The sequence below is a fragment of the Schistocerca cancellata genome, chromosome 2, assembly GCF_023864275.1.
Source record: "Schistocerca cancellata isolate TAMUIC-IGC-003103 chromosome 2, iqSchCanc2.1, whole genome shotgun sequence".
Lineage (NCBI taxonomy): Eukaryota > Metazoa > Arthropoda > Insecta > Orthoptera > Acrididae > Schistocerca > Schistocerca cancellata.
In genome coordinates, this window is record NC_064627.1 from 506,753,318 (window position 1) to 506,769,738 (window position 16,421).

General features: G+C 44.7%; 1 protein-coding gene across 1 annotated transcript in view; it reads right to left on the reverse strand.

The window, feature by feature from the left end:
* Positions 1–16,124, reverse strand: part of LOC126146505 (transmembrane inner ear expressed protein) — a 59,843-nt gene extending 43,719 nt beyond the window's left edge. Inside the window, exon 1 of the mRNA XM_049915625.1 lies at positions 16,057–16,124. Within this exon, the coding sequence (XP_049771582.1) occupies positions 16,057–16,107 (51 nt within the window). The 5' untranslated portion in view covers positions 16,108–16,124. The remainder of the gene's footprint in view (positions 1–16,056) is intronic.
* Between the last annotated feature and the right edge of the window lie 297 nt (positions 16,125–16,421).

A 16,421-nucleotide genomic window follows, 5' to 3' on the forward strand; every position in this document is an offset into this window, starting at 1 on the left:
ACCGAACTGCATGGTGTCTTGGTTGCAAAGATTGACCTCGCCATGCTCATCGTGCAGCCTATTTCGCACAGTTTGAGTCATAACACGACATCTGCATCTATGTGATCACTCTGCTATTCACAATAAAGTGCCTAGCAGGGGGTTCAATGAACCACTTTCAAGCTGTCTCTCTACCGTGCCACTCTCGAGCACTTAAATTTTTCTGTGCGAACCCTGATTTCTCTTATTTTATCGTGATGATCATTTCTCCCTGTGCAGGTGGGTGCCAACAGAATGTTTTCGCAATCGGAAGAGAAAACTGGTGATTGAAATTTCATGAGAAAATCCCGTCGCAACGAAAAACGCCTTTGTTTTAATGACAGCCACTCCAATTCACGTATCATGTCTGTGGCACTATCACCCCTAGCGATAATAAAAAAGAAGCTGACCTTCTTTGCACTATGTCATCCGTCAGTCCCATCTGATGCGGATCCCACACCGTACAGCAATACTCCAGAATACGGCGGACAAGCGTGGTTTAAGCAGTCTGTTTAGTAGACCTGTTGCACCTTGTAAGTGGTCTGCCAATGAATCGCAAACTTTGCTTGGCTTTACCCACAACATTATCTATGGGATCGTTCCAATTTAGGGTATTAGTAAGTGTAATCTCTAAGTCAACTGCCACTTTTCGCACCATACAGATATCTTATCTAAATCATTTTGTAATTAGTTCTGGTCACCTGATGACTTTACAAGACTGTAAATGACAGCATCATCTGCAAGCAGTCTAAGACGGCCACTGAGTTTGTCTCCCATGTCGTTAATATAGATCAGGAACAACAGAGGGCCTATAAACACTTCCTTGGGGAACGCCGGATATTATTTCTGTTTTACTCGATGACTTTCCGTCTATTACTACGAACTTTAACCTTTCTAACAGGAAATGACGAATCCAGTCGCACAACAGAGGCGATATTCCATAGGCACGCATTTTGGTTTGAAGACGCTTGTGAGGAACGGTGTCGAAAGCCTTCTGCAAATCTAAAAATATGGAATCAATTTGACATCCCCTGTCGATAGCACTCATTATTTTATGAGTATAAAGGGTTAGTTGTGCATCGCAAGAACGATATTTTCTGAATCCGTGCTGATTACGTATCAATAAACCGTTTTCTTCGAGGTACTTCATAATGTTCGAGTACAGTATATGTTCCAAAACCCTACTGCAAATCGACGTTAGTGATATGGGCCTGTAATTCAATGGATTACTCCTACTTCCCTTTTTGGGTATTGGCGTGACTTGAGCAACTTTCCAGTCTTTAGGTACGGATATTTGTGTGAGCGAGTGGTTGTACATAATTCCTAAATATGGAGCTATTGAATCAGCATACTCTGAGAGGATCCTGACTGGTATACAATCTGGACCGAAAGCCCTGCCTTTATTAAGTGATTTAAGTTGCTTTGCTACACCGAGGTTATCTACTTCCATGTTTCTCATCTTGTTTTGAGTTTCGGAAAACCGAGTTTAATAAATCTGCTTTAGTGCCACTGTCATTAGTGACTTCACTGTTGTTATCGCGCCCTGTAGCTACACGAAAAGCATTACTCAACATGGTGGCGTTGCTGTCAGGGTTCTTCCGAACCATGATCCGTAGGTAGCGGTCATCCATTTCAGTAGTAGCCTTTGGGTGGCCGGAGCGAAGCATGTCATCGACAGTTCATGTTTCTCTGTATCTCCTCCATGTCCGAACAACATCGCTTTGGTTCACTCCGAGACGCCTGGACACTTCCCTTGTTGAGAGCCCTTCCTGGCACAAAGTAACAATGCGGACGCGATGGAACCGCGGTATTGACAGTCTAGGCATGGTTGAACTACAGACAACACGAGCTGTGTACCTAAATTCCTTGTGGAATGACTGGAACTGGTCGGCTGTCGGACCCCCTCCGTCTAATAGGTGCTGCTCATGCATGGTTATTAACGTATTTGGGCGGGTTTAGTGATATCTCTGAACAGTCGAAGGGACTGTCTCTGTGATACAACATCCACAGTCAACGTGTATCTTCAGGAGTTCTGGGAACTGGGATGATGCAAAACTTTTTTTGATGTGTGTATGTTGTTTCGAGTCTATCTTGGTTAGCCCAACACGTAAAGGTAATGAATTAAATTCAACGTCATGCGGTTAAAGAACACGTGAATTTCGGAAATTGCACTGCCTGACAAAAAAGTGATGATCCCAGAAGACAATATCCACTGTCAGTATAACTCGGTACATGTACAATCCACAGGCGGGCATGTAAACACACTGCCGAAAAAAAAAAATATTACACCCTCTTAGAGGTTTTCAATTCGGTCAAGAAATATTGTTGCAATAGTCCATATGGAGTACATGGTGTGATTACATTGACAAGTCAATAACACAAGCGGTTCTGAGGTACATGCCGAAACACCCACATTAGTACGTGGTGTAGCCTCCACGGATGGCAATGCAGCCTCGGATTCTGGCATCTAGTCGTTCGTACAGATGGCGAATACTGCCCTGGGATACGTTATTTTACGCCTACTCGACATGTTCACGTAGTTCTTAAGAGTTGTTGGTTGACAAGTTGCGTGAGGCACTGCTCGTCCGATCAGATTCCACACGTGCTCGCTTGAAGACAAGTCTGGAGATCACGTTGGCCAGGGAAGTCCCGCATGTCTTGCAGAACATATTATTGAGATTAATGGTTAGTGTGTGGGCGAATATTACCCGTTGGAACAACACATCAACTTCCTGTTGCAGGAACGGCAAGAGAGAGAGTCCAACAAAATTTTGCACACACCAAGAGTTGTTCAGCGTTCTCTCCAGAAACACCAAACGTGAACGAGAGTTGTGGCTAATCGCATCCCAGACCGTAATTTCTGGGGTGGGGGTCAATGTGCGTTGGGCGAATGCTCTCTACGGGACAGCGCTCTGTACGACTTTATCGTACGCGCAAACGACCACCACCTGCATATAGACAGAATCTACTTTCATCGCTGAAAGCCCACGCGCGCCGTTCCACCTTCCAAGTGATCCTCTGACGGCACCAGTCAAACCATGCTGTGGCGTGAGTGGAAGATGGGCTAGAGGTGTGCAAGCTCATAGTCGCATTGCTAAAAACCGGTTCGCAACAGTTCCTGTTTGCATGTCTGGGCTCACAAGCCCTCTTACCTGTGCTGTCACAGCTGTACGATCAGCTACTGCTGCCCTTACAATACGACGGCCCTGGCGGGCGCCTGTGCTGCGTGGACTTCCATAATCTCGTCTACTGGTGTGGGAATGTTCATGTGACCACTGAAACCAGCATCGTTCCATAACTGAAGCAGCACTTCCAATTCGTGTGGCAATTCTCCGAAATGACCACCCCGCCACTCGGAAGTCAATAATCTCACCCATTTCAAACTCGCTCAGTTGACTATAGGAAGCAAGTGCATGTCTGAGGCACGTTTGCAACACACTGGGTCTCCTGGCTGTGAGCATTACTTATTAAAGAGTAGACACAGATGGCGCTCTGGTAGCTATGCCATTACGCTATCTGTTCGTGGTCCACGCTGAAACCATTACCAGTACGTCGACTATACACAAGGTGGCGTATGCTGTAATGGAATCTAAATCGACGTCGTTTTTTCAGAACAAATTTTTTGCGGCAGTATAATTAGAGCAGCAATTCTCTGTGACATGCAGAACGGCCACCAGAGAGTATTAATGCTGTTCATTTTTAGTGCTGCTATCAGGCCTGCCTACCCCCATGAACCATGGACCTTGCCGTTGGTGGGTAGGATTGCGTGCCTCAGCGATACAGATGACCGTACCGTAGGTGCAACCACAACTGGGGGGGTATCTGTTGAGAGGCCAGACAAACGTGTGGTTCCTGAAGAGGGGCAGCAGCCTGTTCAGTAGTTGCAGGGGCAACAGCCTGGATGATTGACTGATCTGGCCTTGCAACACTAACCAAGGCGGCCTTGCTGTGCTGGTACTGCGAACGGCTGAAAGCAAGGGAAACTACAGCCGTAATTTTTCCCGAGGGCATGCAACTTTACTGTATGGTTAAATGATGATGGCGTCCTCTTGGGTAAAATATTCCGGAGGTAAAATAGTCCCCCATTCGGATCTCCGGGCGGGGACTACTCAAGAGGATGTCGTTATCAGGAGAAAGAAAACTGGCGTTCTACGAATCGGAGTGTGGAATGTCAGATCCCTTAATCGGGCAGGTAGGTTAGAAAATTTAAAAAGGGAAATGGATAGGTTGAAGTTAGATATAGCGGGAATTAGTGAAGTTCGGTGGCAGAAGGAACAAGACTTTTGGTCAGGTGAATACAGGGTTATAAATACAAAATCAAATAGGGGTAATGCAGGAGTAGGTTTAATGATGAATAAAAAATAGGAATGCGGGTAAGCTACTACAAACAGCATAGTGAACGCATTATTGTGGCCAAGATAGACACGAAGCCCATGCCTACTACAGCAGTAAAAGTTTATATGCCAACTAGCTCTGCAGATGACGAAGAAATTCATGAAGTGTATGATGAGATAAAAGAAATTATTCAGGTAGTGAAGGGAGACGAAAATTTAATAGTCATGGGTGACTGGAATTCGAGAATAGGAAAAGGGAGAGAAGGAAACATACTGGGTGAATATGGATTGGGGGACAGAAATGAAAGAGGAAGCCGCCTGGTAGAATTTTGCACAGAGCATAACTTAATCACAGCTAACACTTGGTTCAAGAATCATAAAAGAAGGTTGTATACACGGAAGAATCCTGGAGATACTAGAAGGTATCAGATAGATTATATAATGGTAAGACAGAGATTTAGGAACCAGGTTTTAAATAGTAAGACATTTCCAGGGGCAGATGTGGACTGTGACCACAATCTATTGGTTATGAACTGTAGATTAAAACTGAAGAAACTGCAAAAAGGTGGGAATTTAAGGAGATGGGACCTGGATAAACTGAAAGAACCAGAGGTTGTACAGGTGTTCCCCAGGGAAGCGTCCTGGGACCTCTGCTGTTCCTGATCTATATAAAAGACCTGGGTGTCAATCTGAGCAGTTCTCTTAGGCTGTTCGCAGATGATGCTGTAATTTACCGTCTAGTAAGATCATCCGAAGACCAGTTTCAGTTGCAAAGCGATTTAGAAAAGATTGCTGTATGGTGTGGCAGGTGGCAGTTGACGCTAAATAACGAAAAGTGTGAGGTGATCCACATGAGTTCCAAAAGAAATCCGTTGGAATTCGATTACTCGATAAATAGTACAATTCTCAAGGCTGTCAATTCAACTAAGTACCTGGGTGTTAAAATTAGGAACAACTTCAGTTGGAAAGACCACATAGATAATATTGTGGGGAAGGCGAGCCAAAGGTTGCGTTTCATTGGCAGGACACTTAGAAGATGCAACAAGTCCACTAAAGACAGAGCTTACACTGCACTCGTTCGTCGTCTGTTAGAATATTGCTGCGCGGTGTGGGATCCTTACCAGGTGGGATTGACGGAGGACATCGGAGGGTGGAAAAAAGGGCAGCTCGTTTTGTATTATCACGTAGTAGGGGAGAGAGTGTGGCAGATATGATACGCGAATTGGGATGGAAATCATTAGAGCAAAGATGTTTTTCGTCGCGGCGAGATCTATTTACGAAATTTCAGTCACAAACTTTCTCTTCCGAATGCGAAAATATTTTGTTGAGCCCAACCTACATAGGTAGGAATGATCATCAAAATAAATTAAGAGAAATCAGAGCTCGAACAGAAAGGTTTAGGTGTTCGTTTTTCCCGCGCGCTGTTCGGGAGTGGAATGGTAGAGAGATAGTATGATTGTGGTTCGACGAACCCTCTGCCAAGCACTTAAATGTGAATTGCAGAGTACTCATGTAGATGTAGATGTAGAGTTTCAGGGAGAGCATAAGGGAACAATTGACAGGAATGGGGAAAAGAAATACAGTAGAAGAAGAATGGGTAGCTCTGAGGAATGAAGTAGTGAAGGCAGCAGAGGATCAAATAGGTAAAAAGACGAGGGCTAGTAGAAATCCTTGGGTAACAGAAGAAATATTGAATTTAACTGATGAAAGGAGAAAATATAAAAACACAGTAAATGAAGCAGGCAAAAAGGAAAACAAACGTCTCAAAAATGAGATCGACAGGAAGTGCAAAATGGCTAAGCAGGCATGGCTAGAGGACAAATGTAAGGATGTAGAGGCTTATCTCACTAGGGATAAGATAGATACAGCCTACAGGAAAATTAAAGAGACCTTTGGAGAAAAGAGAGCCATTTGTATGAATATCAAGAGCTCAGATGGAACCCAGTTCTAGGCAAAGAAGGGAAAGCAGAAAGGTTGAAGGAGTATATAGAAGATCTATACCAGGGCGATGTACTTGAGGACAATATTATGGAAATGGAAGAGGATGTAGATGCAGATGAAACGGGAGATACGATACTGCGTGAAGAATTTGACAGTGCACTGAAAGACCTGAGTCGAAACAAGGCCCCCGGAGTAGACAACATTCCATTGGAACTACTGACGGCCTTGGGAGAGCCAGTCCTGACAAAACTCTACCATCTGGTGAGCAAGATGTATGAGACAGGCGAAATACCCTCAGATTTCAAGAAGAATATAATAATTCCAATCCCAAACAAAGCAGGTGTTGACAGATGTGAAAATTACCGAACTATCAGTTTAATAAGTCACAGCTGCAAAATACTAACGCGAATTCTTTACAGGCGAATGGAAAAACTGGTAGAAGCCTACCTCGGCGAAGATCAGTTTGGATTCCGCAGAAATGTTGGAACACGTGAGGCAATACTGACCCTACGACTTATCTTAGAAAATAGATTAAGGAAAGGCAAACCTACATTTCTAGCATTTGTAGACTTAGAGAAAGCTTTTGACAATGTTGACTGGAATACTCTCTTTCAAATTCTAAAGGTGGCAGGGGTAAAATACAGGGAGCGAAAGGCTATTTACAATTTGTACAGAAACCAGATGGCAGTTATAAGAGTCGAGGGGCATGAAAGGGAAGCAGCGGTTGAGAAGGGAGTGAGACAGGGTTGTAGCCTGTCCCCGATGTTATTCAATCTGTATATTGAGCAAGCAGTAAAGGAAACAAAACAAAAATACGGAGTAGGTATTAAAGTCCATGGAGAAGAAATAAAAACGTTGAGGTTCGCCGATGACATTGTAATTCTGTCAGAGACAGCAAAGGACTTGGAAGAGCAGTTGAACGGAATGGACAGTGTCTTGAAAGGAGGATATAAGATGAACATAAACAAAAGCAAAAAAAGAATTATGGAATGTAGTCGAATTAAGTCGGTTGATGCTGAGGGAATTAGATTAGGAAATGAGACACTTAAAGTAGTAAAGGAGTTTTGCTACTTGGGGAGTAAAATAACTGATGATGGTCGAAGTAGAGAGGATATAAAATGTAGACTGGTAATGGCAAGAAAAGCGTTCCTGAAGAAGAGAAATTTGTTAACAGCGAGTATAGATTTAAGTGTCAGGAAATCGTTTCTGAAAGTATTTGTATGGAGTGTAGCCATGTATGGAAGTGAAACATGGACGATAAATAGTTTGGACAAGAAGAGAATAGAAGCTTTCGAAATGTGGTGCTACAAAAGAATGCTGAAGATTAGATGGGTAGATCACATAACTAATGAGGAGGTATTGAATAGAATTGGGGAGAAGAGGAGTTTGTGGCACAACTTAACAAGAAGAAGGGACCGGTTGGTAGGACATGTTCTGAGGCATCAAGGGATCACGAAGGTGGAGGGTAAAAATCGTAGAGGGAGACCAAGAGATGAATACACTAAGCAGATTCAGAAGGATGTAGGTTGCAGTAGGTACTGGGAGATGAAGAAGCTTCCACAGGATAGAGTAGCATGGAGAGCTGCATGAAACCAGTCTCAGTACTGAAGACAACAACAACAACATCAGGCCTGATATGGTATATAAGGGACGTGAACAACATCACATGTTAAGTGATCACTGTGAGGAACACGGAGATGCTACGTACTGTTCTGTACTGAAAGTATTTCAAGGAAGTCACTGACTAGCTCCATCCGGCCGGCTGATCGAATCGTGCAACAAGCAGATTTGTGAGCCACACGGATCAGACAGTGATCTAATTTTGGACTGCATGGGAACGTGACGACATGTGTTCTCATCGGAAAGGTTCAAATGTCTCTGAGCACTATGCGACTTAACTTCTGAGGTCATCAGTCGCCTAGAACTTATTAAACCTAACTGACCAAAGGACGTCACACACATTCATGCCCGAGGCAGGATTCGAACCTGCGACCGCAGCGGTCGCTCGGTTCAAGAGTGCAGCGCCTAGAACCGCACGGCCACTCCGGCCGGCCTCATCGGAAAGGTTCCAGCTGACAAAGTATGACCATCACAATGGAGGATCACTTTATTGTGCACCAGTAACATCGTAACCTCTTCATATTTGCGGCTGCCATCCGAGAATAAGTAATCGTCTTCCTGTAACATTGTCTGTAATCCTCAACCACTGGTCAGAGACTAGAAGTAGCAGGACAAGGGAATTATCACCCAATGCACCACAACACAAATGGTTGCGTTTTGTGTGGTACCAAGACTGTGTAATGCCCCAAAATTGAAAAATAGAGTGAGTGGTATACGTATGTGGCATTACGTACGTAAGTCGCCTCAACTTATTATCAAAGTGTCAATTTCGATATAAAATAAAAGGGGGTTGTTAATATCATAGCAGCAGTGTGGCGAGCGGCAAAGATATCGACTGATGCGCAGCTGGCCGCTATTGAAGAGGAACGAAAGCAATGAAAGTTGTGAAAAAGAGACAATTAACGTGACATGTTTGTTTGTTCAAAAATTCTGGTTCTTGGTTTTGTCCCTTGTTTCAAGAGGAGTTACCGTTGAGATCTCGTGTAAAGAGTTACGTTTGAGACATCGGGGAGTTAGTCACCCATTGAGGTCACGGGGTAACGTCAGTCAGTTCGTGACACTTGGGAAGTGTAAGCCTATTTGGAGTTGGCGCTCGAGTGATTTAATGTTGGGTTTGGGCTTATAGAGTTATTATTTGAACTCGTGATGGGGTTATGGCCTATATGGGAAGTTATATGTAATTATTGCGCGAGGTTTATTGTTCGCAATTGGTAGTGGGATGTGCGATGATATTTGGAGTTTGCTTTAAAAGAGTAACTCGTTGTGAGACACGCTAAGAGATTGGTTTTTCTCACGTTTTCATGTGATTAGTGATAGTGTGAAGTTTGGTCGAGCTAACCTTGAAGTTACTTGCAATCCGACGTTCCGTATCTAGTGCTAAGGGTAGGTTCTTTTCAGTCTTGATTGTGTGTATTTGGTATCACCTTCACGCGAAGACTTTGAGAGTGATTGGTTTAATAAGGGTAAGCACAAAGGTATATGTGCCGTTGCCGCTTCTGTAATAAGGATTTGCTAAAGCTTTGGCGTGAGTGTGCGACTGTATTGGTTGTAACTGTGGGGAAGTCCTAAGGTAACAGAATCCCCGGCTGAAATAACTCTCAGATTGAAGTGCGGCCTGTGATTGTCGTGTAATTATTGTGAGAACAGACGTCCTAGTTTGATTAACGTAAGCGGGAGAACCAATCTGTGTCAGATACTTTGTGACACGCGCGAATTGGTGTAATAGTAATTTTCCATCTGACGAAACTGACAGAAACAAGACCTATTAACTGAGTAGAGCACGATAATTGTCTCTCTGAAATCGTGAGTGCTCAGTGTTTTAAATTTGGTATAGAGGGTCCGCGTATGTCAACGCCTGAAGAGGGAGAGATTTACTTTGATTTTCGTGAATATTAATGATACTTTAAAGTGGCGGTGACGCTTAGGTTTTTTGTTTCTTTTTTTTACTAGCTTCCGCTTAGTGGGGAAGTAGTTTACCACCAGCACTCACGCCTGACGAAACTTTGTGGAGACATTGAAAATTAAGAAAATGACTAAATAAAATGATGCTCAGGCCCTGTGCATGATAAAGGAAAAATTGGTGTCTCGTGTTATCATTTCTCCCTATATAACATAACTTGAAAATACGATAACAGAATACTTGAATCTCAAAAAATAAAAAGGTTAAAGATTACGCAGTGAATCAAAACGGTAAAGTACAAGCAGGACAAAGAATATTAAAGGGAAAGTAAAAGTCACACTGAGAGTTAGTTCGGCTTAAAGTATATGAAAGAGGTTTTTGTCTGACTGTTTAAGAGATAAAAAGTGGAAAAGTTAAGTTGTGGGGAATTAATAAACTATGAAGGCTGTAGCATAAACCATTATCATTGATAGAGTGAAAATAGCATTATCCATTGTGTGTTTTCGTAAAAAGAAATAAGCAAGGATAGCACTGCAGTGCAGTGACTGTATAGGATAAATAATCTCTGACTAGCAACGCTCAGTCAACACGTAAAATTATATCGCTGGCGTGCTCTTACGATGATTAAACTAACTGAAACTGGTGTTAAGAAAGTTTAGTCTAGATTGATTGCTTCAGTGGGGTTCTATTAAAAGGACCGCTTAAAATCCACGTTGGATAGTTTTCAAGCTGGGAAAAAGACAAATCCAAGGTATCAGCGTTGGATTGTTGGGTTACGTAAGCGAGGTTTCCGATCACGTTGCTGTGAAGTGTGGCACATCGCAGTGAGTTGGGTTTAATTGACTTAAGTAGCTCAACCTAATCAGACTTGTAATTTTCTGCTTGATTCCATCGACTAGTAGATTACTTTTGGTGGTAGCTTGCTGGTCGACCCTGTAAAATCTTGTGATAGTCAGATGCGTTAGCTAAAATTTTCAATCGGGAGCTAACATAGCCGATAAAACGAGAACCCGTTTGTACTAGTGGTGGTCTAGTTGCATCTTCGGCGGCAGCCATTGTGCAAGTGATAAGGATTTGGTTAAACTTTCCATCCTCACAACTATTTGCAGATAGCTGATATAGTACACGGCGTTGCGGATCTCTATGGTGTCGCTACGCGTTTTAATACACTTGTCATCTCTGTGTATCAGTGCCATCCCACCCAGTTTTGACACACTGATAAATAGTAGTTGCTTTAGCAGGTGTTGTTGGCTAGCGCAGTAAATATAATTTAGCAGACACACCACCACCGAGGAGCAGTACAACTGGGAAGCATGGACAGCGTCACATTGCGTTCAGCGATGAATCGCGGTTCTTCACAAAGTCGGATGGCCACTGTCGGTGAGTATGACCCCAACCTGGGTATTCTTCGAGTGTTTTGCAGAAGTACTGACATGTTACTCCTGGCGTCATGACTTGAGGAGTTATCGTGTATGACGTCAGGTCACGGCTGATAGTTACTGAGGGAGCGCTGATAGCACAACGGCACTTCAAGGACATCCTGCGAACTCACTTGGTATCTCTCATTCGACGGTATCGTGGTACCATTTTTCAACAGGGAAATGCTCGGCAATACATGGCATGTGTGTCTATGAACTGTTTGTGTGACGATGAGACTCTACTGTGGCCAGCAAGATACTCAGATCTGTCCCCGACAGAACATATGTGGCACCGGTTCGGACAACTGTGTCCCAGTGCTAGTATTCAGGATATTAATGACCAGCTGCAAACAGTTGTGGGGCAGCTTCTCTCAGGAGACCAACCGAATCAATGCATGTATGTAGGCCAGGTAGGGTTCAAACTTATACTGATAAGTGGGCTCATACTACCAAGTTCGTTATAAATTTGACTGATTGACTTACGATCTCCGAAAATGACTTGAAAACAGGAGCGACTTGTCTTATGTTAATTTAGAGACTGAAATCATAATCACGGACCCGAAAGAATTCATAAACTGTTTTCAGATGAGTCCCGCATCTTATGATCTATGATCTTATTGATGTTTACACTACATAATGTGGAGTAGTAAAATATGTTAATGAAAGATGTAACGACAGTCAACGAGAGATTAGGAGCAGCTCTGAGATTTTTGGTGACAGGCATGTCATTCGAATGCTAGAGCTTCAGTGCTGTAATACCAGCAAATACAATTGGTAGAATTGTTATTGAAACCTGTGAAGTAATTGTATCTGTTCTGCAACGACGTATTCAGGTAAATAACGTAAATTACTTTTTACGTTTTGTAATAATGCGAGGAGGGAACAGGGTGTCATGCATTTCGCAGACCTCTATCTACCCATTGCGTATATATGATGAGCTTATCGAAGTACAAGCCTCTTTCTACATGGAAGTGTAATTCAGCGTCTAATAGTCCTACTATATTCTCAAATTAATAAAGAAAGCAATGTCATATCGAAACCACCCTAAAGTGGCAAATACAACGACTACCACTACCCTAGCCCATCAAAAATGTTTTGTGTTAAAAGACCAATTTAAAAATTGAAACTGAGGAATGATATGCACAAAGACGAACAGAAAACGTAAAGAGAGAGAAGAGATGCCATATGGATTGTTCATATAGCTCTGTCAAAATCTGAGAGGCCAATATTCTCAAAACGTCAGTTGTCGACCTCACACGCTTAATAGGTACTGAAGTACACACAGTATTTTTGATGGTGTCAATACCGCTAGCCAAAATTTCTAGTATTGGCGATATGTGAATAAGCGCCCTCAGGCGCTCGAAATATTGACGGTTTGACAATATTATTGGACATGCGAGGTGCCCTTAATAGCTGCAGCGGCGGCTTCCCACGTGCCCATGCCACTACTTACCAGCTGCTACGCCTAGTAGAAGACGCTACACAGATCATGGAACATTTGGAGTATTTCCTTGATGTTTCACGAGCTTTTGATTCTATGTGACACGAGGGACTTGTACAAGGGACACCGGTGTCAGACGTCAAGTTCTTACAGAGTTACCTACAAGGAAAAAGATTTCACGTGAGGGCTGAGGTCGGCGTCTCCACTCGTCGAGTCATTCACGAAGTGTTTCCCAGGGCTCTGTTCTCGACCCGCTGTTGTAAGAGTGCTACACGGCGGACTTGCTTGAGACCGAGCGGGTGCAGCTTGCCTTATACGCTGACGACATTGCTGTGTTTACGTGCAGCATCAATGCAGACATGACGCGCCTACGACTGCGACTGATAACTGCGCAGAGTGAGCTAGGAAATGGCAACTCTCATATAAAGCCTCAAAAACGTATAATATCGTAGTTACTCAGAAGGTGGTGCCCAAAGGCTTACAAAAAAAAGTGGTGCGTGGAGATCCCGTCGAATGGTCCCTTTCAGCCGAGCATCTTGGCATCATGTTGGACAGGAAACTGTCGCGGCGCCAATACTTTCTCCAGGTCAGAGGAAAGGCACTCGAAAGACTATGTGAACTTTACCCTCTGTTACACTCCACGTCTTCTCTTCTATGTTATCTACGGCTCAGGTTTTCTAAAATGTGGAATATGCGACCGGTGTATGGGGCAACACTGCAGAATGGAAAATAGGGATGCTGCAGACAGTACAAAACCGTGCCTTTTAATGTGTATTAAAACGATTCACGAAATGGCTGAGAAGCCGCTTCTCCGCGAGCACTTTAAGAAATCGGCGCGAGAGTTTTATGAAAAAACTGCAGCAATCGAAAAATTCCCACTCTGGGCTACAAGAACAGTCAGCTCGAGACAGCGAAATGGCCCGACCTGTCGCGCACGCAGAGCGTTACTGCGCTACGAGCCCAGCACGAACTGACGACGGCAACGAATACAGCGAGGCGCTTGGTATCCTGGAAGTTCAGAGTTTATAGATACACGCATCAACAAAAATTTTTCATTACCCCTCTATTTGGAAATTCGTGGCACGGAAAACAAAACTTGGCTCTGCGCCATTTCCATTGTATTCAGATCACTAAAAGTGAAAAAATAATGAAATAATTTAAAAAATTGTGTGACAAAAAAAGTCATCTGATTCCCATGGTTTTTTTTTTTTTTTTTTTTTTTTTTTGCGGAACACCTGAGGAAGGCCCCCTTCTCGGATGCATCGTGGCACACCATCAGTGATATCCTCAATCCAGCAATCCAGCCCTGGTCAAAACTGCCCCACTCTCCAATGGCGATAGTGCTTAAGTGGCGCAGAGTACGTGGTCGCTGTCGAAGTCCGAATGCAGTTCGTTTCAAGTGATTCCACACATTTTCGATATGGTTGACTGTTGGGGAGCATGTAGGCCGCTCCATTTTGGTGATCCTAGCCTGTTGAAGGAACGTGTTCACGACAACAGCACGGTGAGCAGGCGAGTTACCATCCATCAACATGAAACTGTCACCAAAATATTGGCGATAGGATACCACTATTGGTTCCAGAATATCGTCCGTGTACTGTAGAGAAGTGAGACTGCTCTCAACAACCACGAGAGTGTGCAGTGGCCCCATGTAATGCCATCCCAGAATATCATCCCACCGCCATCTTATTGGACCTGTGGAAAACAGAGTTCAAGGCGTTCGATATTACAGGATTGTCTTCAGACACATTATCTGCTGTTTTCAGAGTGCAAACAGATACTAGTTTCATCTGTATACAACCCCTGACGCCAATCCTGGGGCGTCTATTCTGCACGATTTCTTTCACATCTGTAACGGAGTCCATGGTGCTGTGGTGTACCACTTGATGATAGCTATGCTCAGCTGGAATGGAGATTTATATCACACAATATTCTCCTAAAAGTTTGATACGACACATGACGTCCTGCAGCCTTTTCGAACACCGAATTGAGTTCTGCAGCACATAGCCCACTGTTTCTTTGACTCAAATGTCCGCCCCCGGTAGCTGAGTGGTGCCGACACGGTAGCTCAGCGTGTTCGGTCAGAGGATTAGCTGCCCTCTGTAATAAAAAAAACTGAGTTAATGGACCAACGACGAACTGAAACGGGTGCCTTGCAACGTCCGCCCCGAGCAGATACAACGAACAAAAACGAACAAAATGAGATTTAAAAAAAAGTGGTCAGTGCGACAGACTGTCAATCCTAAGGGCCCGGGTTCGAATCCCGGCTGGGTCGGAGATTTCCTCCGGTCAGGGACTGGGTCTTGTGTTGTCCTAATCATCATCGTTTCATCCCCATCGACGCGCAAGTCGCCGAAGTGGCGTCAAATCGAAAGACTTACACCAGGCGAGCGGTCTACCCGATGGGAGGCCCTCGTCACACGCCATTATTATTATTATTATTATTTGACTCAAATGTCGGTTGATATCAATCATCCTGTGCACCTGTCGACGATGTACAGCCTAGAGGTGTTAAGTGCTCACACCGATTCCATGTCCACACCACATTGCTTTGACGCTAGCGCAGATGTCGAGCAACTTCACTGTTTGACAAACCTGCACGTAACGCGTGATGTTGATCCGATCATTAGCAAGACTGTCCCTCGAGGCGATGATGGATTTTCTCTCTACTGTTCCACAGGCGTCTCTAATGGGTCCGTACTTGTACTTTACCGTCGAGCCGGCCGCGGTGGCCGTGCGGTTCTAGGCGCTCCAGTCCGGAGCCGCGCTGCTGCTGCGGTCGCAGGTTCGAATCCTGCCTCGGGCATGGGTGTGTGTGATGTCCTTAGGTTAGTCAGGTTTAAGTAGTTCTAAGTTCTAGGGGACTGATGACCACAGCAGTTGAGTCCCATAGTGCTCAGAGCCATTTGAACCATTTTACCGTCGACTGAAATGCTGCAGTCCATTCGAGCCCGGCATTCTGTCAGTACCAGCGCTCATGGTAACTGTGTATTAAACAAATGAAACTATATGGTTCCAAAGGCCTTTCCACGTCTCAAACATCTATGATGTATGTATGCACATTGAAGCGACGAATGAAAATTTGTACCACGGCTGGGATTCGAATCCAGGTCTCCTGCTCTCTAGGCAGATGTGCTAATCAGTACGCCACCCTGGCACAGTGTCCGTGCAGTCAGCACTCCGCCCTCCTCAATCCAATTTCCCAGTCTCGCCTCATCCCACTAAGTGTATGTTTACAAACAACGCCAAGGGTGACCCTCCGATCGGTACAGGAACAGTCACAACAGCAACACACCTGCACAACGTATGGGGGTGATGCAGCACCCTTGTCGGTGTGTGTACGTTAGCAGTGGCCGTGTCGGCGGGGCGCGCAGCGCTGTTTACCTGCGAGCCGGCCTGCGCGCACGCCGGGACGGAGCAGGCGGCGCCGGACATGCTGGCACTGCGCTCGCACTCGGCACTCACTGGCTGCGCGGCGCGCCCGCTCCGCGCTCCGCCGGCCGCCTGGCCGGCCACGCCCTAGCGTGCGGCGCCCCACCCACGCCGCCACCATTAGCTGATCACAGCCCTACTGCCCCGCACGAACGCCTGCCAGGGCACAATCTGTCATCACGCTATCACGACTTTTCCGGTTCGGCAGTCAAAAAGGTCCGAAAAAGAAACGAGATTTTCCTCACTCACTCTGCTTGTGTGAGGTGCCTTTGCAGCGCACACTATCTGATCAAAGATTCCGAATACGCCTATATAAT